General features: G+C 39.2%; 1 protein-coding gene across 1 annotated transcript in view; it reads left to right on the top strand.

Moving 5' to 3' along the window:
* dcst1 (DC-STAMP domain containing 1) overlaps positions 1-23,693 on the top strand; it is a 29,322-nt gene extending 5,629 nt beyond the window's left edge. Inside the window, exons 4-16 of the mRNA XM_057835293.1 lie at positions 3,862-3,990; positions 4,051-4,190; positions 7,955-8,114; positions 8,980-9,123; positions 12,789-12,922; positions 12,983-13,131; positions 13,204-13,303; positions 13,534-13,629; positions 13,700-13,826; positions 13,892-14,008; positions 14,069-14,211; positions 23,152-23,244; positions 23,327-23,693. Coding sequence (XP_057691276.1) covers positions 3,862-3,990; positions 4,051-4,190; positions 7,955-8,114; positions 8,980-9,123; positions 12,789-12,922; positions 12,983-13,131; positions 13,204-13,303; positions 13,534-13,629; positions 13,700-13,826; positions 13,892-14,008; positions 14,069-14,211; positions 23,152-23,244; positions 23,327-23,512 — 1,718 coding nt within the window. The 3' untranslated portion in view covers positions 23,513-23,693. The remainder of the gene's footprint in view (positions 1-3,861; positions 3,991-4,050; positions 4,191-7,954; positions 8,115-8,979; positions 9,124-12,788; positions 12,923-12,982; positions 13,132-13,203; positions 13,304-13,533; positions 13,630-13,699; positions 13,827-13,891; positions 14,009-14,068; positions 14,212-23,151; positions 23,245-23,326) is intronic.
* The last annotated feature ends 2,195 nt before the right edge of the window (positions 23,694-25,888 follow it).

Raw genomic sequence — 25,888 nt, 5'->3', positions numbered from 1 at the left:
AAAGTTAAAAAGAAGCTGAAAGATACTGGAACAGCCTCACGAAAACCTGGGTCTGGAAGTGAAGATCTGTGCGGACCAAAAAGTTGATTGACAAGGTGATATGTGGCCACCCCAGAGTCCAGATCTCAATCCCCTGGATTATAGCATATGGGCAACTGTGGAGGACAGTGCCTGTAAGAAGCCACAAACTTTTGTGGCAGCCTTGGAGAGGTCCATTGTTAGATCTTGGGAAAAGATGACAGCATCCTACATAAAGAAGCGTTCCGCAGGCGCCTGGAGGCTGTTGTGACACTTAAGGGAGGACACATTGAAAAATAGAGTGTACTGTACATGTTCTTTACAATAATGTATAATTTGTGATTCAATTCTAATTCTAAGATGAATAAACATGGCATTTAAATTGTATTATGGCAGTGTAAACTTTTTTTTGGGTCACCCTGTACTCTGCACAGCACGGGCAATTGCCCACATGGGGACAGGGGCAGCCGTGGCGCAGTTGGTAGCTGGAGTTGTCCTTGGACCGAAGGGTTAGTGGTTCGATTCCTGGCTACGACTGCCCACTGTCAAAGTGCCCTTGGGCAAGGCACTGAACCCTGATTTGCCTCCAATGGGTTGACAGCGCCTTGCATGGCAGCAGCCCCATTGGTGTGTGAATGTGTCCGTGAACGGGTAAATGTGTGCTAATGTAAAGCGCTTTGGGCATGGTAACCATGCAGATGAATGCGCTATATAAGTACTGTCCATTTACCATTTACCACATAACCACAGGTGGGACTTAAGGCCAAGTTATACTTCTGCGTCAGACCTGCGGCGTCAAGGAAGACCCGAGTTATGACCCTGCGCCGTAGCCTGATGCGCTCCTCTCGAATTTTCTAACCTTCACGTCGCGTAGACGCGCATGACGTGGCAGAAACTAACTGTGATTGGTCCGCTCAGACTGTTGTTTCCAGTTCAGCGCGAAATCACCACCATTGTAAAATAGAATCAAACATTATTTTCTACGCAAAAATGGACCAAGCCGACAGGAGTATCCTCGAAGAGCAAGTCTCGTGAAGCCATTATTGTGATTGCCAAATGGCAACGTCGGCGATTGAAAAAAAAAAAAAAAAAAAAAAAATGGAAGAACCTCCGAGACGTGTGTGTTCGGAATCGAGTGGCCACATGAAGCGGTGACCCAGTTGGCCAAAAACTGCCAACTTTTTATCACTTTATGTCATATTTTTGGTTGGTGCGCTTCATCATTTATTGTGTACATATGTTTGCCGTGAGTCTGTGACTTTTTTGCGTGTCACACTTCAAGTATATGAAGAATAAAGCACAGATTTGGTGTCAAAAGAGCTGTTTTGATCTTTAATTTTCAATAACAGAAAGTTCACAAACGATACATCATCACTGATTGAGAGTGCCTCGGTGCTTTTTATGATAACGTTAAAATCAAGGCTCCCAACGCAGTTTGGGAAGTTCCATAGACGCCAGAAATCTGCTATGGCTTCCCACTGGCTGGTTGTAGGACACGGCAAACAAATCAGGCTGGAGGGCTTTGCAGACCTTGAACGCAGTGCTCAACGCCAATTTGAAGCTAGCCGCCACAGCTAGCTCTCTCCACCCGAGTCTAAAACTCTCTGTGCAGCATCAAAAGTCGGCCAGACCGCCTCGAAACCGTCTTCTGCGTCGCCTGCCCCTCAACATTTGTATGTTCAATATTTATTCAGTGTTGATGAGCAGAATATTTACTTTCAAGAGTTCCATCTTGCATTTGTTTATTTTTTTCTCCGTTAAACTAGACTAGCGGAAGTCAACAATCATGCCCCAAAACCGTACAAACATAACGCCACACCCCTCTAGTGGCTTGGCGGTGAATTACAGTGCAACGCGTTCCCTCACCGCAGAACTATCGAATGTCGAATGACGCCGTAGTTGCTGCGCCGTCACCGCAACGCGGGAGTATAACTCAGGCTTTACAGTACATAGTCAGCAATTAGTTTCTGAACAGGTCAAACTTGTAAAACATTTTTTTTAAAAATCTAAGATGAAAATAAATAACACAAACCCATTCTTTTGCGTCTGCTCTGGCCCCAAAGTTCCCACCGCCGTACAAATTGTGCAGCCCAGACCCGAATTTCCCATAAGGGTGCTGGCCTGTTGCTCCGGCTGTTGGTGGTCCACCTGGCTGACTGCTGGCGCTGTAGCTGGTCCCCACTCCGGGTGGCGCTGAACCTGACCAGCTGCTGCCACGGTAGCAGCCTCCTGCCCCGGCTTGGCTGGCTCTCCGTGAACCTGGCTAGCTGCTGAGGCGCTAGCATTCTGCTGCACCCGGTGCTGCCTGTTATCATGATCGCTGCAGCTGCCCTCATCGCCCGTTGTTTCTTTTCTGACTCATTTTGAACCATCTCTCAAAAGACAGTAAATGCAACAGTTTTTTGGGCATGTTGTAATACTATTTGACCCTGGCTGCTTGCACCCCAGATTCCGCAAAGTTTTTTTTTCTTTTTTTTTAAGTCAGGGGCGTGATTTGTGAGTCAAGCTTTTCAGTGCATCAACAAATCTCAGACTCTTTCAAATGACGTTAAATTTTTATAAACAACATTGTTACCGGCATTCCCAAGGGGCCGCTGTCCTGTTTCAAGGTGACCGGCATTGCCAATATGGCGTAGAAGAAGATGTGGGCGAGCGTAAGGGGAAGAGAGGGGGAGCAAAAAGGAGAGTTGCGCGGGTGCGTGGTGTTGACTGGCTGACTGTTCCCCGCTGGTTTTGTTTGGTTAATAAAAGTCTCCATACCATCCGAGGAGTCTTGGTGTTTTTATACACTACACCACCTCCCCGAAGGAAGAACAGGACATAGGAGCAATGTCGAATGAGCCACTGAAATCGCCGGTCCACATATTGTTATTATTTTCTATACACGAGAGGTGCCGGATCTGCTCAAATAAGTCCCGGAACACAGGGAGCCGAATCTTGTTCCGGCAGGATCCGACACAAATGAACCCCTCTCACTACTGAAAAAAGTAACACCGTTATACTGTAACGCCATTCTTAACAACACTGCAGGTGAAGAAAATGAGAAATTAGGGTTTCCCTCAGTACTCTATTAGCCTGCTAGGTCAACAGGTTATCTAACTCATTGAATGCCATTGACGGCAATAGATGTACTATTCATTGAAACAGGGTGGACTGGCCATGAATGGTCACTGGTCATTTTTCATTGCCAGTGAAGGCGCTCGACGTCCAATCCATTTCGACTGGGAGGGGCGAATAAACGAACGTTAATGACCCAAAAACATCAGAAAGTGACACGTACGTGCCACAAAACCAACAGAAAGGGACCTGAAATAAACAAGTGACCAAAAAATTCCCCAAATCAATGAACCAATGAACATAAAGTGATTGGGAATTGCCCTAAAATCAATTGGAAATTATTCAAAATGTACAGGAATTGACTTTAGAATGCCCCCCAATCTATCAGAAGTGACTCAAAATAAACAGGAAGTGACCCGGAAATGCCCCATAATGAACAGCAAGTGACTAATAAACATGATGTGATTTGGAAATACCCTTAATTCAACAGAAAATAATCCAAAATGTACTAGAACTGACCCAAGAATGCCCCCAAAAAGTGACACGGAAATAAACAGGAAGTGACCAATGAACATGATGTGATTGGGAAATGCCCAAAAAAATGTAAAGGAAGTGACCCCAGAATGCTCCAAAATGTGCAGGAAGTTTTTTGAGTAAAAATTATACCTACAATTGTTTTTTGTCAGTGGTCTTTTTCAAACATCAGCTTTTTTTTGCAAGTGTACGATTCTTTGGGATCCCATAATGTGACTAAATCATGTGACTCTTTTATTTGGCCGTGTCCAGGCCTGTGCCTGGTAGGCGGGGCCTTGTCATCAGCCTTCAGGTGCGCCATCCTGCTGATGTTTCCCAGCATGCTCGGCTCCCGCGGACGCACCTTCATCATGCTGCTCATTTTGTCGGCGCTCTATACAGGTATCGAATACTTAGGTTCTAGATAGCTGATCATTTAAAGGCGGTCCGTTTGATTGACAGGTCCGGTGTCCAACATCCAGCATAACGTTGAGGCGGCAGCTACGTCTCTGTCTTGCAATCTAGACCTTCAAGTCCAAAACGCCAAGTTGCTATGGAAGGATGCCGTAAAGCCGTTCAGGGAGGTGGCGCAGAGAGTCATAGTAAGAGTCACCACACAACACTGTAATGTCACATTGCTGTTTATTCATATTGCTGGTCAAATAATGTGTATTGTATTTATTTATATAGTGTAATTAAGTTAAAACTAAGATGGATTTTATTCAATCAAAAAATAAATAAATGCAGTATTTTATAAAGCTGTCCCAATCCGATCAGGTAGTCGCTCACTCTCCCTCCTGCTGCTTTTCTTGGTCAGACAGTGCACAGGAGTTGCTTGTTAAAGTTAACGATGATTGACGGGCGTTAAGGTTTGATCTTGCCAGAGAAGCTATGAAGCTGAAACTTCAAGGAGCCGCATGTGTCAATCATCGTTTAGCTTGTTAAACATTTGCTGTGGCATCTCATGAGTGTAAGTGGGCAGCATGAGCGGATTTGAGTGGACTCAATGAAGCATTTAATAAAGACAAGCATTTTTCTATTCTTGTTTAAAAATAATTCAGTGGGGCAGTAACAAATTTAAAACTTATCATTATTATTACATTATTATCATTACATTTGAAATGCTTAAAAAACTGTATACCGTATTTTTTGGACTATAAGTCGCAGTTTTTTTCATAGTTTGGTGGGGGGTACGACTTATACTCTGGAGCGACTTAAGTGTGAAATTATTAACACATTACTATATCATTTCACATGTTATTTTGGTGTTTTGACGTGACACTGATGGTTTGGTAAAGTTTTTAGCATGTTTTTTATCCTATAGTAATCTGTATAACTCTTAATAGCTATGTCACATTAACATAGCGGCCACGTTCGCATTTCGTTGTTCATGCATCATGTAACATTATCATACTGTACACTTATTCAGCATGTTATTATCTATTGTATTTTTATTTTAAATTGCCTTTCAACACGACATATCTGTTCTATGTGTTGGGTTTTATCAAGTAAATTTCCCCCAAAAATGCGACTTATACACCGGTGCAACTTATATATGTTTTTTTCCTATTAGTTGGGCATTTTATGGCTGGTGCGACTTATAGTCCGAAAATATGGTAATGAAAATATATACCGTAATTTTCGTATTATAAGGCACACCTGACCTTAAGCTACCACCCTCCAAATTTGACACAAAAACAACATTTGTTCAAAGATAAGCTATACTGGAGTATAAGCCGCAGGTGTCCTCACTGTATTATGGAATATTTACACCAAAAGATATTAGCCGTTAACACTTTATTTGACAGCGGCATCATATGACTGTCATAAAACCAAATGAACCCCCGTGAAGCTTTGAACCAATTGGCTGCAAAGCTTCATTGCTTCAAAAACCTTCATTTGGCCTTCACTGCTCACTTTAGGGAGACAGTCTTCCTCTGCTGCCTCCTGCTGTCGTCCAACATGCCTCCTATCATGCATTGCAGAGCTACAGATGTAAATAACAATCAAAAATTATGTTTTGTGCTGATTATGTCTTCAGTTACTGTTCCAGTTGTTTCATTAATTGTTAGTTATGGTATTTGGTGACACTTTATTTGACAGTGGCGTCATAAGACCATCATAATAATTACATGACACTGCCATGAGAAATAATAAATGCTTATTAAAGATATCACTTTGTGTAATCCGGCAAACAATTTTGCTTTTGAATGGATGTAAAATATCCGAGCTGGACGTAAATGGAGTTGTGACATATTTTGCCCAATGACACTTAATGACATCTGTCATATGCATTTACATTAATGCCCATGATAGTGTCATGTCATAATTATGACCGCGTTGTGGCAGTCTTATGACGCTACTGTCAAATAAAGTGTTACCTTTGAACCCAATAAATCCAATAAGCCGCAGGATTCAAAATGAGGGAAAAAAGTACTGGCTTATAGTCCGAAAATTACTGTATACACAGAAAAGGTTGTTGTTGTTTTTTGAACACACAATTTTTTTTTTTTTGGGTGGGGGCGCTACTTTGCGGTTTTTCACTTATCGTGGGGGGTTCTGGTCCCCATTAACTGCGAAATACAAGGGTTCACTGTACTACTATATTAACAAGAAGTAATTTAAAAAAGCCCCCAAAATCAATAAGGACCTAAAATCATCAGGAAGTGACCCGAAAATGTCACAAAATTTATAAATCAATAGGAAGTGACCCATAATTCACTGGTATAAACCCAAAAAATCAAGAAAGTGACCAAAAATGAACCCCAAATCAACAGGAAGTGACTCAGAATCATGAGGAAGTGACCCATCAATGCCCCAAAACCAACAGCAAGTGACACTGAAATGCACCAAAATTGACAAGAAATAATCTTGAATTTAAACTAAGTGACCCGAAATGAACCCTGACTCGGGAATGCCTCAAAATTAATAGGAAGTGACCCCACAGTCAAGAGGAAGTGATCCATAAATGCCCGAAAATAAACAGGAAGTGACCAAATGCTCCAAAATCTATAGGAAGTGAACTGTAAATGCCCAAAAATCAACAGGACATGTGATCTATTAATGAGTTTTGAATGAATTCAAATTACTTTGGTATTAATACACAAAAAAAACAAAGGGCGTAGGTTTGGTCTCAAAATTGGTAGGGACGATATAACAGCATACATGTACAATTTTTGCTGGGGACGGGACATTAATAAGACCAAACAGATTATTGAATGCGAGTTGGATTGACAATGTTCGATTCAAACCTTTGTTTTCAAAAACTACTAAAGAAACATTTCAAAGTGCAAGTCCCTTTATTTAAAAAAAACAACCAAAAACGTAACATATCCATGAATGGGTCCACTTCTGGGGACACTGGAACACCCCGACACTCAAACTAAACTATTATATAGTAGTAGTAACTACTAAAGTAGTAAAAGTAACTAAAGTAATATAAAAATGATTTGGGGGGAAAAAAATAATGAAAAAAAAAATCTAAGCCATCCAATGACCGATCTACATCTGAGGCAACCTCGAACCAAAGTATTCTCATGAAATTCTTATGTGTGATTTCATTTCACAGATTTTTTTTTTCGTGTCAGATCATGTTCATGTCAGTGTCCCCCTGAAGTGGGCCCATTCTTGGATAGCTTCCCGTTTTTTTTGTTGTTGTTTTTTTTTTAAATAAAGGTACTTGCACTCTGAAGCCACTGCATTGCATTACCGTAATGCACATAGTGCAAACAATGATCCAAATGAGGGACGGCTGGCTTGACTTCGTTATTCCTTGTGGAGGCTCGCCTTACCGCCATAGTTTTGCAGGTTAGCAAGTTCACACAGTTTATTGGTATGTTAACTCTGATGCAGGTCGGACTTTCAGCAGCAAAATTAGTGGTGTTTCCCCCACCTCCACAACATTGACGTCTTTTTACAATACTTACAGTGGTTGCTGCTGGCCGAAAAAATTAATATCACTCCTCTTCGAAGAGGGCGGTGGAGGCGGCATTTTGTCAACATGAATCTGTCGGGGCTGTGTGAGTGGCCCTGTGTTGCCGTTGGCGGATGGGGGGGGGGGCATGCGGTCAAGTCATCAGCCAATCAAATGTGCGTTTGAGGATCAAAAAATTGGACCGGCACATTCTGCAAGTGAAAAGGGATAAATGTAACTCTGAACATAATGAAAATAATTCACTTAATATTGGTAGTGCCTATTCTATCCTTACAAAATATGGGAAGACAATCTAAATGACCTATACAACTGAACTCTTTATATGATGCAAATACGGTTGGTCGTGTTATGTCCCTACCATCAGTATGCAAACCTACGCCCTTGCTGAATACTATTTCCGCAAAGCTAACTGATGGTGCCCCTTGCGTCCAGGAGGGGGAAGAGCAGTTCAAGTCTGACACTGGCAACACCAGAGCTGTGTTTGACGCTATCCGAAAAGAAGTCTTCGCTCAGGACGGAAATGACAAGTCCCAGGCAAAAAATACCAGCACGCAGGAACAATTTACTTTGGGGACCCTGTCTCGATGCGAAGGTGAGCATGGGTGTCAAACTGTGGCACGTGGGCCAGGTCTGGCCCGCCACATTTTGTGTGGCCTGCAAAATTAAACCATGTTTATCGACTTCATGTTTTTAGCTAAAATAGAATTTAAATATTGAAAAAAATTAGATAAAATAAAATTTCAATATTTTTGGTTGTCCTCAATGAAAGCTTGATTGGAAAATAAATTTAAAATGTGAATAAATATAAAATATATATAAAAAGCGAATAAGGTTTTTTAAAAATTTAAACAATAAATGTATATAACTACTGACTATTTTTCATTTTTTATTAAAAGATATATATTTGAAAAAAGGGGGGGAAAATAAATGAAAATGAAAGAAAATAAGTAATAAATAAAAAAAAATTTTTTTTTCATTTTCAAATAAAAAAAAACTGTTTTTAATAAAAAATTAAAAAGAGAATATTTTGCTTTTTTAATGATGGTTTCATAAAAAAATACATTTGAAACAAAATGTTTATTATTTATTTTCTAAAATTTCAATAATAAAAATAAAACAAATGAATATATATATTTTTAAATACTGATTTATACTTAATTTATTTTACTTTATTTTAAATAAATGTAAACCTACAAAAAAAAAAGTTAAAAAACATTTTAAATAGATCCTTTTTTTCTTAATTTAAAAAAATATATTTTAAAAATGTAAATCAGCGTAAAAACTATAATGGAAATTAAAATAAAATATATAAAAGATTTGGACAAATTTTGGGTCCAAAAAATGTCTGTTAACGAATGAATCGACTATCAAAATTAAAATCGATTAGATGTTGATGAGTGGATGCATAGGCTTTGACAGCCCTGTTCTGAAGCACCTTCATCTCCTGTCATTGGCAGGAGTGGTCAAGCATGGCATCCAGAGTTGTACTGACTGGTTCGAAAACAAGTATAAGGAGTGTCTGAATGCCATCAACGTGCCCTACATCATGCACGCCCTCTGCTGGCCCATGAAGTTCGATTTCCTATGTAACATCATGCAAGGTCAGCTATACTTGCATTCATTCATTTACTGTATTAGCTTTGACATAAGTACTGTATTTTTCGGACTATAAGTCGCACCTAAGTATAAGTCGCACCAGCCAAAAAATGTGCAATGAAGAGGTAAAAAACCATATATAAGTCACATCGGACTATGAGTCGCATTTTTGGGCGTTTAGATTTTAATTTTGTGGCATTTAGGTGTCCCTTCCTTCTGATTTCATGCATGTGAGCGTCACTTCCTGTTGATTTTGGGTCATTTCTGAGTAACCTCATGTGTATTTTGGTCACTTTCTGGTTTTCTAGGCATTTTAAGTCAACTACTGTTGATTATGGCATAGACTTTGCTATCAGTTGACGGGACACGGGGCTTAGGGCCAATCCGTAGATAGGGGGCCTATTGTCAAAAACTTAAAATTGAAATATTTTCAGAACTAAACCTGTTAGCGACCTAAAACAAAAACAGGCACCACCCTTAGGCATATATGAGTCTCTATGAGCAGCGGCATAAAAAAACATCGCCTAAGAGATCACCAACTTGTTCAGGTTTTTAATCATTTATTACACAACATGTGCAACACAACACGCCTACTGTCCGCCGCAGTTGACGCCAGCAACAACAGAACGTTAAAAGAGAAAGTAAAATCTCAGCTGCACTTTTCTTATTCTGTGACGTCAGCCAGGCGGTGCGTTCAGGTACAGCACGCAAAACATGTCTGCCTCATTAGAAGCCGATTCATCACATTATTACAGGAATTATTACTATTATTATTCCGATTTTGATTTATAATTTATTTGTTTTGCTATGTGTAATTGTTTTGCAATGTGTAATGGATAGGATGGGATGGGAGTGGAGGGGATGGGCTGGGCTGGGCTGGGCTAGGCTAGGCTAGGCTAGGCTGGGCTACGCTAGGCTGGGCTAGGCTAGGCTAGGCTAGGCTAGGCTATGATACAGACACTCCGTACCGCCAACTTCTCTCTCTTCTTTGGGAATTACAGAGCAGTTACAGAAGTTATAGTACACACATATATCATACAACATAGCAGGGATATGACATGATGGACAGGTCACATGCAGGAATTTTTTGTGCAAAAAAAAAAGGAAAACTACCAGTGATGGCTGGAGGAAGGGGGGGCAGTGATAGTAAGAAAAGGCGTTAGCAGACTGGAGGGGGGGAGGTTGTGTGTGAATGTGTGTATGCACAGGTGTATCAATATTTGTATGCGCCTGTAGACAAAATAAGAGTGGCAGGGCCCTGTGACCAGCCTTGGGAAGAGAATCAACGGCAAGAGATGGGCAATCTGTGCGGCTCTCTCCAGGAGAAGGGAGGGGTAGGATAAGGGTGTCCAGGAAAGTGAAAGGAAGGAAAATTATAATGGAATTAAGCTGAATAAGTAATTTAATATGTCCAAATACAGTTGGTCTTCAGTCAAAATTGTGCTCCTCAAGGCGTAGGTGAGACCTCAGGTCCCTTAAGTCATTGCCAATAATCGCGGTCTCCCTCGACAGATCCGCCACCTGGCGCAAGGTAGCATCCACTTTTCTCCACCCTTCCTCGGACTGAACCGTGAGTCCACGGAGCCAGTTCTCAATTCAAGCCTCGACGCGGTTCTCGAATGCCTTGAATCGTACCGTTTGATCCATGGTCAATTTGTTGATTTCCTTGAAAGCTACCGTCTTGGAAACTTTCCGGTAGAGCAGGGCGCCTCCTACGCAAAGCAGAAGGAACCCCACAACCATTACGCCAAGCAGCCAAATATCCTTGATATCTTCCACAAATAGATCAGTGAGACAGGCTGGCTTCCAATGATCCCATGAATCTCTCACGTAGCCAGCAGCAAAGGTCCCATTTGGGCAAGACAGCTCTCCTGGTGCACAGTGTCTTGTTGAAAAAAATCTTGTCAATTGCGCTGAAAGACCAACTAATCAAATCCATTTTCGTATGAGAGACCAGCAACAGTTGATCCACAGAGGAAAAAATACAAAAAAAAGCAGACTGACTAGACTAACGAAGATAGCAGCAGCAGGAGCAGGGAGGAAACACGTCGAAGGCAAGTCGAAGGCAGGAAGAAGAAAGCCATTGCCATTTGTAATAGTACCAGCAGTATTTACAGTGGGGCAAATAAGTATTTAGTCAACCACCAATTGTGCAAGTTCTCCTACTTGAAAAGATTAGAGAGGCCTGTAATTGTCAACATGGGTAAACCTCAATCATGAGAGACAGAATGTGAAAAAAAAAACAGAAACTCACATTGTTTGATTTTTAAAGAATTTATTTCCAAATTACAGTGGAAAATAAGTATTTGGTCACCTACAAACAAGCAAGATTTCTGGCTGTCAAAGAGGTCTAACTTTTTCTAACGAGGTCTAACGAGGTCTAACGAGGCCCCACTTGTTACCTGTATTAATGGCACCTGTTTTAACTCATTATCGGTATAATAGACAATCTGTCCAATACCTCAGTCAGTCACACTCCAAACTCCAATATGGCCAAGACCAAAGAGCCTTCGAAGGACACCAGAGACAAAATTGTAGACCTGCACCAGGCTGGGAAGACTGAATCTGCAATAGGTGAAACGCTGCGTGTAAAGAAATCAACTGTGGGAGCAATTATTAGAAAATGGAAGACATACAAGACCACTGATAATCTCCCTCGATCTGGGGCTCCATACAAGATCTCACCCTGTGGCGTCAAAATGATATCAATAATAGTGAGCAAAAATCCCAGAACCACACGAGGGGACCTAGTGAATGACCTACAGAGAGCTGGGACCACAGTAACAAAGGCTACTATCAGTAACACAATGCGCCGCCAGGGACTCAAATCCTGCACTGCCAGACGTGTCCCCCTGCTGAAGAAAGTACACGTTCAGGCCCGTCTGCGGTTCGCTAGAGAGCATTTGGATGATCCAGAAGAGGACTGGGAGTATGTGTTACGGTCAGATGAAACCATAATAGAACTTTTTGGTAGAAACACAGGTTCTCGTGTTTGGGGGAGAAGGAATACTGAATTGCATCCGAAGAACACCATACCCACTGTGAAGCATGGGGGTGCAAACATCATGTTTTGGGGATGTTTTTCTGCAAAGGGACCAGGACGACTGATCTGTGTAAAGGAAAGAATGAATGGGGCCATGTATCGAGAGATTTTCAGTGAAAATCTCCTTACTACAGCAAGGGCATTGAAGATGAAACGTGGCTGGGTCTTTCAGCATTACATTGATCCCAAACACACAGCCAGGGCAACAAAGGAGTGGCTTCGTAAACCATGTTGACGATTACAGGCCTCTGTAATATTTTCAAGTGGGAGAACTTGCACAATTAGTAGTTGACTAAATACTGTACTTATTTGCCCCACTGTATTAAGGATTTAGTGTAGGTTTTCGGGCTGTGGAACTAATTAATGGAATTATAATGAATTCTTATGGGAAAACCACTGTACACTGTATAGGAAAGTCAATTACATGCAATGACATATTTAGGCCACTGGGGGGGAGGGCTATACCCGCCCGGCCCCCCTTAATCTCCGTGTATGGATAAGACGTCTACTCGCGATAAACTCATTCCATTTCACAGCAGAAGGATGAAAATAGCTTGTTTTTCTGTTTATTCGTTGTTTTGTAGAATGTCGTAGAATGCTTTTTCACAGTGATGTTTTTGCAATCAGTGATGACAGGCTGGTGCGAGGAGAACATTCCCGTAGAGAAAAATTTCGGTCAACTGTTCGATAAACTCGACACTTCAGTCGATCTTCTCCGCACGCAATTCAGCAGCCAGCTCGTCGTCAAGGTCGAGACCCGCGTCGGCCCGTCGGCCCTTGACTTAATGACGCCACGTGTACGTATCTCGCAGGAGCGACAGAATAAGTCGGCGTTGGATGGACAACTTATGGAAGGCGACTTCAAGCGTGAGATCGAAACTACTATCCAAAAGCTAACCGCTCGCACCAGTCAAGTCGTGGGAGTTCTGCGCCTCATCATGTCCTTCACCTTCATCTCTATGTTCACGCAGTGAGCCCCACTCACGTTCCTGCAAGAAATTCATCTCATCACCTTGTTTTTTTTTCTGTTTTTGTTGCTCAGGTCTCTCGGTTACGTGCGAAAATTCCGAGGAGACCTGTACTTCGATAACATGTACGTCACGAAGTACTTCGGCATCATTGACCAACGCAGGATGTCATCGGTAACATTTTCGAGGAAGCTAGACATCGTGTGGTGTCCAATCGTCCTTTTGCTATGAATTGAAATGAGTTTGTCACGAGTAGACTTTCAAGTTAAACGGATTCGACGTCTACTTGTGATAAACACAAGACAAACTCATTTCAATACACAGCAGGATGATGTTTGGATGCCAAGTAGTTGGACATCTATCACTGTCAATGGCAACCAAGCATTGTCTGTCCCACCATTCAGGGGAAACGGTATTTGTTGCCCCTGACAAAGTCCGAAAGACGAAAATTTGTCGACCCCTGGAGTCCTAAAATACACCCAAAGGAACTCAGAGAAGTGGTAGGCTGTCATGCTAACATGCCAATAATTGTTAATGCTAATTAATGCTAATTCTTGTTTTTGTGTGTAGGTGTCAAGCGTCTTTCAGGTGTTGTCCGCCATTCTTCTGGCCGCGGTTCTGTTTACAGTGGACATTTCTGTATTTCGGGTTTTGGATGTCGTTACCAAACACACGCACACCACTTTTAACTTTTCTAGTAAGATACAATCACATAAACACACGTTCAGGCGAGATTTTACGTCCCCGTTTTGTCATTTTCAGGCAGCCAGAAAGTGGACATCCAAGTAGACGGAGACTCAATGATGGCCCGTCTCCTGAAGAAGTCCTTTGCCGCGTTCAACGTTTCCTCAAGTGTTCGCGTCATGTCCGATAACAAGGGTTAGTCCGGAGGATGATACGCTTTCATTTGGTTGTCACATTAGCTTTTCCCGCCCACAGATTGCCTGACTCCACCCACTTCCCTGGACGTGTCTGCGTACGGTTGGGTTGGCTGGTGCATCCTGTTGGCGGCGCTCTTTAGCTGCCTTCAGATTTACGCTAACCGCCTGCGGAGAGTCATTGCTGCCTTCTGCTACCCGCGGGTAAAGCCCACTTTTGTAGTTATTAGCATGCTAAAGCTAATAATGAAATTCACTTCACAAACATGTTATACTTAAACCTTTGCAAGGCACTCATTTAACGTATTGGTTGCAACGACAGTCGTTTATTTGCAGCCAAATGAATTTGACGTCCACTATTGATAAACGCTTAAATTCACAGCAGAAGGATGATTGGACGCCACATGATTGGATTTACTCTTAAGTCGGTGAAATCCTCGAGGATTTTTATTCAGTTTGGTTTATAACAAACCGTACTGCGTGCCTATGATTTCCCGAAAAAAATGATAACCCTAAAAAAATATTGTATAGTTACAGTCATGTGAAAAAATGAGGGGTGTCAAAATTATCGCGTTAACGGTCGGTAATTAATTTTTTAAATTAATCACGTTAAAATATTTGACGCACTTAACGGACATGCCCCGCTCAAACAGAATAAAATGATAGTGTCATGTCTGCTGGCGCTTGGGTGCGACTGATTTTATGGGTTTCAGCACCATGAGCATTGTGTAATTATTGACATTAACAATGGCGAGCTACTAGTATATTTTTTTGATTGAAAATTTTCCAAATTTTATTAAAACGAAAACATTAAGAGGGGTTTTAATATAAAATTTCTATAACTTGTACTAACATTTATCTTTTAAGAACTACAAGTCTTTCTATCCATGGATCACTTTAACAGAATGATAATTATGTTCATGCTATCTTGTTAATTTATTGTTATAACTAACAAATACAGTACTTATGTACAGTATGTTGAATGTATATATCCGTCTTGTGTTTTATCTTTCCATTCCAGCAATAATTTACAGAAAAACATGGCATATTTTATAGATGGTTTGAATTGCGATTAATTACGATTAATTAATTTTTAAGCTGTGATTAACTCGATTAAAAATTTTAATCGTTTGACAGCTCTATTTTTTTTTTTTTTATAGATTTTTAAAAGTATACATTTACACAATAAAAGAAAAAATATTTAAAAAAATATTTCAAATTAATGTGTTATCTTAAAAGGGAAAAATGGCTCACCTTTATTTTTCATATTATTTCTTTTATTTGTTTTAGTTGTTTCAATTAGAAAAAGAAAATACAGTAAGTATTCTCTATGTATATTTCATTTTTAGTTTTATGTATTTACAGACGAAAGCAAAATTTATTTTGACAATTTATTCGTCGACAATATTAAAAAAACAAAGCAAAAACAGACGACGGCGGGACAATTCTGGATCCAAAACAAGGCTACACAGAAAATGTTTCCGAGAAGCAAAATCTGTGTTATCTCAGTGTTCAGTGTTTTTTAAGTCCTTGGTGGAGTAGGCCGGGCCGAAGGTGTGTCCAGGCATTGCTTTTGGGACCTTCCCTCTGTGGCCAGTTTTGGGCGGTTTAGGTTCGTGTCGAATGGGACGTGGTTGCCACAGCGACCGACGCTGGTCTTGATGTCTCAAGCGCCCGCTATCAACTTTGTTATCCGGGCTGGCGCTACTTGTTTTGGGACAAAGCGCGCTGGTCTTTGTCCTGATTGCCAGATTTGGTGCATCAATCTTGCTCGTGACGCATACGTTGGGCTTCTGTGATAAGATGGCATTGTGTATCAATTCTGCTTCTTTAAACTATAGTGTGCTATGTATTTTATATTAGGTGTGTTAGAGTAGTGCAGTCCTACAGTAAAAATGAGAAATGATACTATTCCCTGATTAATTATATTACGTGTGTTCGAGTAATGCAAACAGTTAGCCTACGAGAAACGGTACCATTTTTCCATCTCCCCCTCAGGAGCCCCGATAAGGTGATTGACTTTACTGTGTTCAAGGGCATGGAGTGAAGTCTGCCTAAACTATAGTGAGATGAATGTGTTAGACTAATGCAAACAATAATATAGTGTGTGCGAGAACGGTACCTATTCCCTTCACAGGTAAACAACAAAAATTAACATTGGTTTACTCATTATATTAAACCAAATGTTTCAACAAAAATGCATATTCTAACTGAGGAAAAAGTTTGGACACCCTACCACCTAATAGCTAGTGTTACCCGCTTTTACCCCTTTAACTTGAGTGAGACACTCTTTGTAGCCATCTACCAGTCTTTAACATCGGTCTGAAGAAAGTTTTCCCCACTCCTCAACACAGAATAATTTCAGCTGTGAGAGTTTTGAGGGGTTTCTTGCATGTACTGCCCGTTTCAAGTCACACCACGGCAGTGTTGTTAATAACGGCGTTACAATATAACGGCGTTACTAACGGCGTTATTTTTTTCAGCAATGAGTAATCTAATTAATTACTTTTCTCATCTTGGCAACGCCGTTACCGTTACTGAGGCGGGAAAGGCGTGCGTTACTATGCGTTACTAAGTTGGTTGAATAAAAAAAGTCTGAGAGAAACGGACTGACGGGGACGAGTGCAGAGCAGCAGTGGGGAAGACGCCGTTGCAACCGCGATGCTAGGTGGCTCCAATAATACCTGACTGTAGCCATAGCCGACAAACTACGCCCACATGACACGGTAGATATCATATTATAGAACTAGATGCAAAAACCGACACAGCTGCATTGCCAACATGTTTTAAGGACTACATGCGTTAGTAAACAGCCGCCATCTTAAAGCAGTAAACCTCTCAGGAAGGCCCTGATGTAGAGATCCTTCCTAGCGAACCTAAGTAACTTTTTTTTTTTTTTTTTTTTTTTTTTTAAATCTAAAATGCTTCTAAATCGGCAAAATCTTAACTTAAATCTATCTTTAAATGATGAAACAGTTTTAAAACTTACACATGTTTAAAGTAGACAGAAGGGAACTAATGCAATAACGGGAGCAATTTTAACAACTTTAACGGTTGATTCACAACTTTAAATGACTTCCACACATAGAAAAGGTTACTAGCTAGTTATCGCAATACCCTTGTGTCTAGTTAAGTGGAGGGTAAAGAATTGGGCTAGGGCCAATTGTCCCCCAAATCCTTTAAACTTCACATTGTGTGACCTGTTTTTTTGTTGTTGTTGTTTTTTTTGTTTTTTGTTTTTTTTTTGAGAAAAAAAAAAACAAAAAATTATCACTAGTTACTTTGCCAAGTAACTAATTACTCTTACATTCAGGTAACTGAGTTACTAACGCAATTACTTTTTGGGAGAAGTAATTTGTAACTGTAATTAATTACTATTTTAAAGTAAAATTAACAACACTGCACCACGGCATCTCAATGGGATTAAATTTGGGCTTTGACTCGGCTTTTCCAGGACTCTCGATTTCTTCCTTTTCAGCCAGTCCTGGTGGATTAACCAGTATGTTTTGGGTCATTCTCATGTTGCAGGGTCCAGTTTTGCTTCAGTTTAAATTTTTTCCACAGAAGATCTCACATGTTCCTCAAGCACCCTCTGATACATGATAGAATTCATGGTGGATTCTATGATGGTGAGCTGGCCAGGTCCTGCTGTAGCAGAGCATCCCCAAACCATGACACTTCCACCTTCATGCTTCACAGTTGGTTCGAGGTTCTTTTCATAGAATGCTGTATTGGGTTTACACCAAACATGTCCTCTGCTCTGGTGTCCAAATAATTCAATTTTAGATTTATCTGTCCAAAGGACAATATTCCAGAAGTCCTGGTCTTTGTGCACATTCACTCTGGCAAACTTCAGGCTGGCCTTGATGTTCTTCTTGGAGAGCAAAGGTTTCCTCCTTGCACACCTCCCATGAAGGTTAAACTTGTGAAGTCTCTTTCTGATTGTAGAGGCCTGCACTTTCACATCAATATTAGCAAGAGCCTGCTGTTGGTCCTGTGATGACATTTTAGGGTTTTTGGAGACTTCTTTTAGCATCTTGCGGTCTGATCTCGGGGTGAAGTTGCTTGGACGGCCAGACCTGGGCATGTTGGCAGTTGTTTTGAATGTCGTCCACTTGTAGACTATTTTCCGGACAGTGGAATGGCTGATTTTATATTCTTTTTAGATCTTCTGAAATCCCTTAAATGCTCGTAAGCGTCTACAATCTTCTTTCTGAAGGCCACAAACAGCTCCTTTGATCTCACCATGGTGTTTCCTCTCACTTCTGCAGTCAGGGGCATACCAAACTAAATGTGAGGTTTAAATAAGGCAAGCCTCATTCAAAACACGGGGTAATGATGTTCTAATCATGTTCACCTTATGTCATACACCGTGTGTGATTTTAGCCATTTTACGTGGACTTGAATGTGGGGGTGTTCTAATTTATTCCTCAACAGAAATTGCATTTATTTAAAATGACATTTTACAGAAAGTTATAAAAATTATTTCTTTTCAGTTTTAATTGTATAATTCAATTATTTGAATATCTCAAGATTGTAAAAATTGATATTAAATATCTATATGACCAAATAAGTTAGAAAACACACAGGCTTCCATAGGGTGTCCTAATTTTTTCACATGACTCTATGTCTAAATATGCGTTTCATTTACTGCATCGCCAACATTTATGAACAATTTGAAAATTTGTTGAAAATTAAACACATTATAGCGATTTCAAAGTTTATGCTCTATTGACTACAATGGTATGTTTATCAAACGGCACTGACACAAAATTGCCGACAAGTGATAATAGCTGTTCTTATTAGCTCGCAGCATGCTTTTTGAGTCTGATTAATATCTATGTGGAAATGCCTGAGAATTAACAGGAAGTGGCAAATAAACAATAGGAAGTGACCTGAAAATGCCGCCAAATCAACAGGAACTGACCCTGAAATGTCGAAAAAACAACAGGAAGTGGCCTAGAAATACTCAATATCAATAGGACGTGACCCGAAACCAACAGGAAGTGACCTGGAAAATTCCACTAATAAAACTGAACCATTTTCAACAGGAAGTGACCCAGAAATGCCTTGAAATCAACAGCAAATGACCCAAAAATGACCAAAAAGCAATAAGAAGTGACTTGAAAAATGCCCAAAATGAATAAGAAGTGAGCTAGTATCAACATGGAGTGGCCTAGAAATGAGCCAAAATTAACAGGAAATGACCCGGAAATGCCATAAAAATCAATAAGAAGTGACAGGATATCAGTAGTAAGTGACCCGGAAACGTCTCTGAATTAATAGGAACCTGGAAATGCCTTAAAATCAAGAGGTATTGAAAAATCTCACCAAATCAACAAGAAGTGACTCAATATCAACAGGAAGTTCCCTGAAAATGGCCCAAAATCGAGAGGATGGGAGTCAGTATCTACCGGAAGCGATCTGAAATGCTCCGAAACCATTAGAAAATGACCCAAAATCTAAAGTTAGTGGTTCAGAAAAGCCCAAAAATCAACAGGAAGTGACCCAAAATCAACAATGCGTCCTTTTAACATAACAAACTTGTTTTCTTTCTTTTAACTCTTTGTTCTGCCCTTCAATCTACACCAGTTGGTAATGTCACTTCCTCCCGCATAGCAATGAGCCAAGAAACCGTAAAGACCTCGGCACGCGCGCGGCGCAACTAAGCTGATTATCTGAATAAAGTAGTATTTAAGCGTTTTGAACATGAATGAGAGATTTACCTCACTGGCTTCCATTGACAATGATAGACATTCCAATCATGTGTCAATCATCCTTCTGCTGTGGATTTAAATGAGTTTAACGTTTAACACGTCCAATCAATTTAAAGTGGGAGGGATGGCAGCAAATGAACTTGTGCCACACTAGTCCCGTCAAAAGCAGCTTATGAGTTCATGAAATTTAATGTCAGAAGAATTTATTGTACCCAGAAATGTATGGGGCGCCGTTTGTAAAGCAGTACATGCTAAAAATTACGACATCATTTTCTCACATTTAGCGCCACACAGTGTTTAAAATGGTTTAAAATTTTTAGTCACTTTTTTTTTTTTTTTTTTTTTTTGCACATTTACAACGCTATTTAGCAACTTAAACATTTATGTTTTAATAAGAAGTTTTAGACCTGACTGTTTAAATCCAGAACTAAATATTTAATATAAATCAAAAATTTATATCCTATATCCTAAATGTTAAATCTGGAAACGGTTGGAACTAAATATTTAGCTTAATATGCAAATTCACGTGACTGGAGACTGGAAGTAACAAAATAAAAGCTGGAGCAGCTCAGACTGTCTGTTTACATTGATTAAAAATTAATAAAACCTACTCAACAGTGGCAGTCGGTCAGCTCTTGGACATGAGTCATTGTGATTATAACAATATATAGCTAAAATACACATTTAGGAGAAACTATTTAAAGAGTGTTTTGTGTGCGCCAGCTTTTATTTTGTTACTTCCGGTCTTCAGTCATGTGAATTAAGCTAAAAATATTAAGCTAAATATTTAGTTCCAACCGTTTCCAGATTTAACATTTAGGATGCAGGACATAAATTTAAGATTTAAATTAAATATTTAGTTCTGGACTTAAACAACCAGGTCCAAAACTTCTTATTTAAAAATAAACATTTAAGTTGCTAAATAATGTTTTAAATGTGCAAAAAACTGACTCTAAAATTTTTACACCACATTCTAAACACTGTGTGGCACTAAATGTGAGAAAATGTTGTCGTAATTTTCAGCATGTGCTGCTTTACAAACGGCACCCCATAGAAATGTCCCCAAATGAACAGAAAGTGACCTATAAATACTGAAAAAATGACAAAAAGTGACCCAGGAATGCTGCAAAACAACAGGAGGTGACACAATAATGATAGGAAGTGACCTGAAATGCCCCAAAATCAACAGGAAGTGACACAATATCAACAGGAAGTGTCCCAAAAATGGGGCTGGATGTGACCTGGAATAATAAAATGACAAAAATGAATATTAATGCAACTCAGCTTAAGGAGAGTACACTGACATGTCACAAAATGAACAGGAAGTGAAGCAATATTAATAGGAAGTGACCTAGAAATGCCACATGACCAAGGGCATGGGTTTGGTCTCAACATAACAGGATAACCTCTATTGACACTTTTTGCTGGGAACGAGAAATCAAAATGAGCAAACGCATTATTAAACGGCGGTCAGGGCTACATTTCTCATGAATAAGAACCCAATTAATTGATAGGCTAAATCAGTGTTTTCCAACCTTTTCTGAGTCACGGCACATTTTTACATTCCAAAATTACTTTCTGTACAGTATTATTAATTATAAAATCATAGTATTTATTAGGGTTGTTCCGATCATGTTTTTTTGCTCCCGATCCGATCCCGATCATTTTAGTTTAAGTATCTGCCGATCCCGATATTTCCCGATCCGATTGCTTTTTTTTTTTCTCCCGATTCAATTCCAATCATTCCCGATAATTTTTCCCGATCATATACATTATGGCAATGCATTAAGAAAAAAATGGATAAAACTCTGACGAATATATACATTCAACATACAGTACATAAGTACTGTATTTGTTTATTATGACAATAAATCCTCAAGATGGCATTTACATTATTAACATTCTTTCTGTGGGAGGGATCCACGGATAGAAAGACTTGTGACTTTGTATATTGTGACTAAATATTGCCATCTAGTGTATTTGTTGAGCTTTCAGTAAATATGATACTGAAATGATACTGTAGCCAAGCCCCAATGCATGACTGTGCGTAGTGCTACCAATTGATATATCTTCTCTGCGTTGGGAAATAAAATAAGGTGTCAAGAAAAAGATCAATTGCTACCTTGCTTCCCCACATTGCTTCCCATGATATTTCTAATCATAGGGAGAGGGATTGTACGGCTTTAGCCAATTAAGATAATCTTCCAAAGGCTGCCAAAATACACTGTACTCATTTTACGCTGCCTTTTATCTCTCTATATAGGTAAAATGGCGCCATTACAGGTTGAGTGCGACAATGCGTGAGTGGGTCGTGCAACGCATGCATTAATTGCGTTAAATATTTTAACGTAATACATTTATAAAAAACGTATTACTGCCGTTATCGGGATAAATTGATAATCCTACCTTAAGCCTAAACTAAAGACTCTGGATGAGTAACATATTATGTCTGTAACGTTAAATACAATTAGAAAACGATTTAATTAAAAAATATATATACAGTATATTAAAAAAAGGCATGGCCGATATTTTTTTGCCGATTCCGATACTTTGAAAATGACGTGATCGGACTCGATCGATCGGGATGTCGATCAATCAGGAAATATCGGCATCTTCAGAATGGTTTCAGAAGACCAAAATCTACATTCTGGCATGACCAAGTCAAAGTCCAGACTTGAACCCCATTGAGATGCTGTGGCATGACCTAAAGACAGCGATTCATGCAAGACATCCCTGGAATGTGACTGAACTACAGCAGTTTTGTAGAGAGGATTGGGTCAAGATTAGTCCAGACTGATCTGCAGCTACAGGAAGTGTCTGGTTAACGTTATTGCTGCCAAAGGGGGGGGGGGGGGGGGGCACAAAATATTAAATGTGATGGTTCACCTACTTATTTTTCCCCTTCTGTCATTGTTTGCATACTATCCTCATTAGAATATGAAAACCTATAAATGTTTGGGTGGTTTTAGTTAAAGCACTGTTTTTTCATCTGTGTGGTTTTGACAAAGATCAGATCACGTTTGATGGCGATTTTATGCAGAAATGTGAAGAATTCCAAAAGGTTCAGATAATTTTTCATACCACCGTAGAATAATGAATATTGAAACTCAATGTCAACATCAAATGTCTTAAAATGAACAAGAAGTGAGTCAAAATCAGCAGGAAGTGACCCGGAAATGCTGCGAAACAACAGGAAGTGACACAGTATCAACAGGAAGTGACCTACAAATGCCCCCACCCCAAAAAAACAAGAAGTGACAAAATATCAACAGGAAGTGCCCTGAAAATGCTCCAAAATCAACAGGAAGTGACCTGATAGCAACAGGAAATGACCTGGAATAATCAATTGATAATAGTGAATTAATAATGAAACTAAACATCGTCAGAACAATGTATATTCTGGGCATTTGTGTTTTTTGTCTTTCAGAGGGAAAAAAAAAGAATCTTGTTTTTGTACAATCTCTCCCTGTACAGAAGAATGTTGCACAAGCCCACGCACACAGATCACGCCCGCATACAGGTCCTCAAACTGATGTCCAATTATGCAGAATATCATTCGAAAGTGGTCGCGGTGTTCTCAACAAAAATGTGTTTGTCCTCAGGCGTGGGCGTGGTTTTCTTGGCTGTGTCGGTGGCTGCGGTGCCTGTCGGTGTGTTTTTGTCAGCTGCGTCTGTGGCAGTGGTGCTGTTGGCCCTGTCAGTGGCAGAAGTGCCAGCCTGCGTGGTTTTCTCGACTGTGTCCGTGGCGACGGGAAAGGTCCAGCTCTGACCAGCAAAGTCAAGTGTGAAAGGTCAAAAGTCAGACTGGATGAATATATTCTTTGATGAGCTGTTTTTAATGAGGATCACAGAAATCAGAGAATAATAACAATTTTGTAGTTTTGTTTTCTTTTTGATAGAAAATCAAAGACTTTAAAAAAATATAAGTAAAAAAAAAGGATATTGACTGTTTTTTTCCCTTTGTGTGTATGTGTGTGTGTGTGTTTGTGTTTTAAAATAAATACAAAGTTAGAAGACAAGACAGTTGACTTATTGTTTCCTTTTTAAATAAAACATTCAATAAATGAACTTAAAACATAGATCGCTAGAAGACGATTAGTTTTTTTGCTTATTTGTTAATATTAATTACAATTTTTTTACCTAAAATTAATTAGATAATGTTTACCGATTGTGCTTTTTTTTTTTTTAATTCAAACATTAAAGCAACACTATGTAACTTTTCAACCTTTGTTAAATATTTTCATAACATTTGTGATGATATGTCGACTAGGGCTGCAGCTATAATTATTTTAGTCATCGATTAATCGATGAACTAGTTAGTTCAAATAATCGAGTAATCGGATAAGGAACATAAAAAATTCAAATACCTGAGATGAGCCTCAAACGGTATAAAAAATTTTTTTAATGAGGATTTATGTACAACAAAAGAACAATTGGCTAACTTACATAGCAAAAGTCCGCTACCTTAAATGCTATAAAATGCTAACATTTTTTTTTTTTACAATGCTGTTAACAAATGGTTCAAACACATATTCCTACAAACAAACAGCTAAATATACCTGTAAACTAAATTACGAATGCATTAAAAAAACATTAGCTCAAACAAAAACTTATCTTATGTCGGTCTTAACAGGGAGCAGCTGGATTCAGCCATGTAAAATGAAATGTCATTTTCACTGTTGCCACTAGAGGACAGTGTATCCACCCAAATCAATAAAACTAAATGCAAAGCCACACTAAACCACATGGTTGCTAACAGTCAAATGCTATTGTTTAGCCACAACTGGATTCATTACCTTATTCATTTTCATCCTTCACACTGCCGCTGTAAACAGAAATGTTGTTTAATCCATCTACAGGCAACAATCATGATTTTACAACACCATGCGGGTGTGCGCTGGTCCTCATGGGAAACGCTGTCTTCCTTAAGGCAAAACACGACCGCTTTTGTCCACCGGCGTCACTAAAATCGACTTAGACTGAAAAGTTATCAAGTGTTGCTTTAAATCAATTTAAAAATCAAAATCGATAAGAGAATGTTTTATGCTAATTTTTTTTTAAATTGTTTTTAGCAAGTTTATTTTCATTTTTTCTAAAAAAAAAAAAAAAAAAACATTTAAAAAAGATAATGAAATTTTTTCCCTTTTATTTTTTATTTAATAAATAATGTATATTTTATATCAAATAAAAAGTACAAAAATAAATAGAAAATTACTGCTACTGTTTATTTCTTTTTGCAATTTTTTGTTTAATTAAAAGTACTTCAGTTTTTTTAACTATTTGAAAAATTTAAGGATAAAATGGCGAATATCTATGGTTTCTTTTTGTATGTTTCTTAAAAAAAGAATTAAAAATTCAATACAAAAATTCAATACATTCATATTTTAAATAAATTATATCTTTTAAGGTTTTGATTAAAATACAAAAAGCTTATTAAATAACTGAATGTTATTAACTTTTTTGCTTTTTTTAAACGAACTTAAAAAAAAAAGGATAAGAAAAAGAATGTGTTTTTTTTACCCAAAATTTATAAAACAATGAAAAATAGCTATTTAAAGGCTCACATAAGTGTGTTTGTACAATTTTTAGATCAATGACTATCAAAATAGTCTATGATAATAGTTATGGCAGCCGTTAAACAATCACAGATTATGTCACAAAGCTCTTTTCTCGGCACACGTGTGGCATTAAGGGTCAAAGGAGGTCAAAGTTCAACCAACAAAAGTTTGTTTGTTGTGTTCTGACATCATCAAGAAATACAGGTTGAGCGCTAGTGAGGAATCAGCTGATCCCTCCTGAATGGCAGCACGTGCGCTGCAGTTGGCAGGCCGGCGACCACTTCATCACGTGAACAAATTGCAACCTTAATCCATCCATTATTTCCTCAAGCGCTTGTCTTCGGGGTCGTGTTAGGCAAGTGAGAATACCTCAGAAAGGTCACCTGCTAATGCCCGGTCAGACAAGGACAAAGAATGAACTGGTCGCCAATCATGTCAAGCATATTGTATATCACAGGTGTCAAACACAAGGATTGGGGGGCCAGATTTGGCCCACTATTTGATTTTGTGTTGGGCGCCAAATAAATCATTCATGCCAGCCTCATACTTAAACACGAATATGAAATTTAAATGCATTTGGAGGGCTACAGAAACTGAAGAATATTT

This window comes from Corythoichthys intestinalis, chromosome 4 (genome assembly GCF_030265065.1).
Source record: "Corythoichthys intestinalis isolate RoL2023-P3 chromosome 4, ASM3026506v1, whole genome shotgun sequence".
NCBI lineage: Eukaryota > Metazoa > Chordata > Actinopteri > Syngnathiformes > Syngnathidae > Corythoichthys > Corythoichthys intestinalis.
The sequence above is the reverse complement of the archived record's forward strand: the minus strand, read 5'-3'. Positions and strand labels throughout refer to the sequence as shown.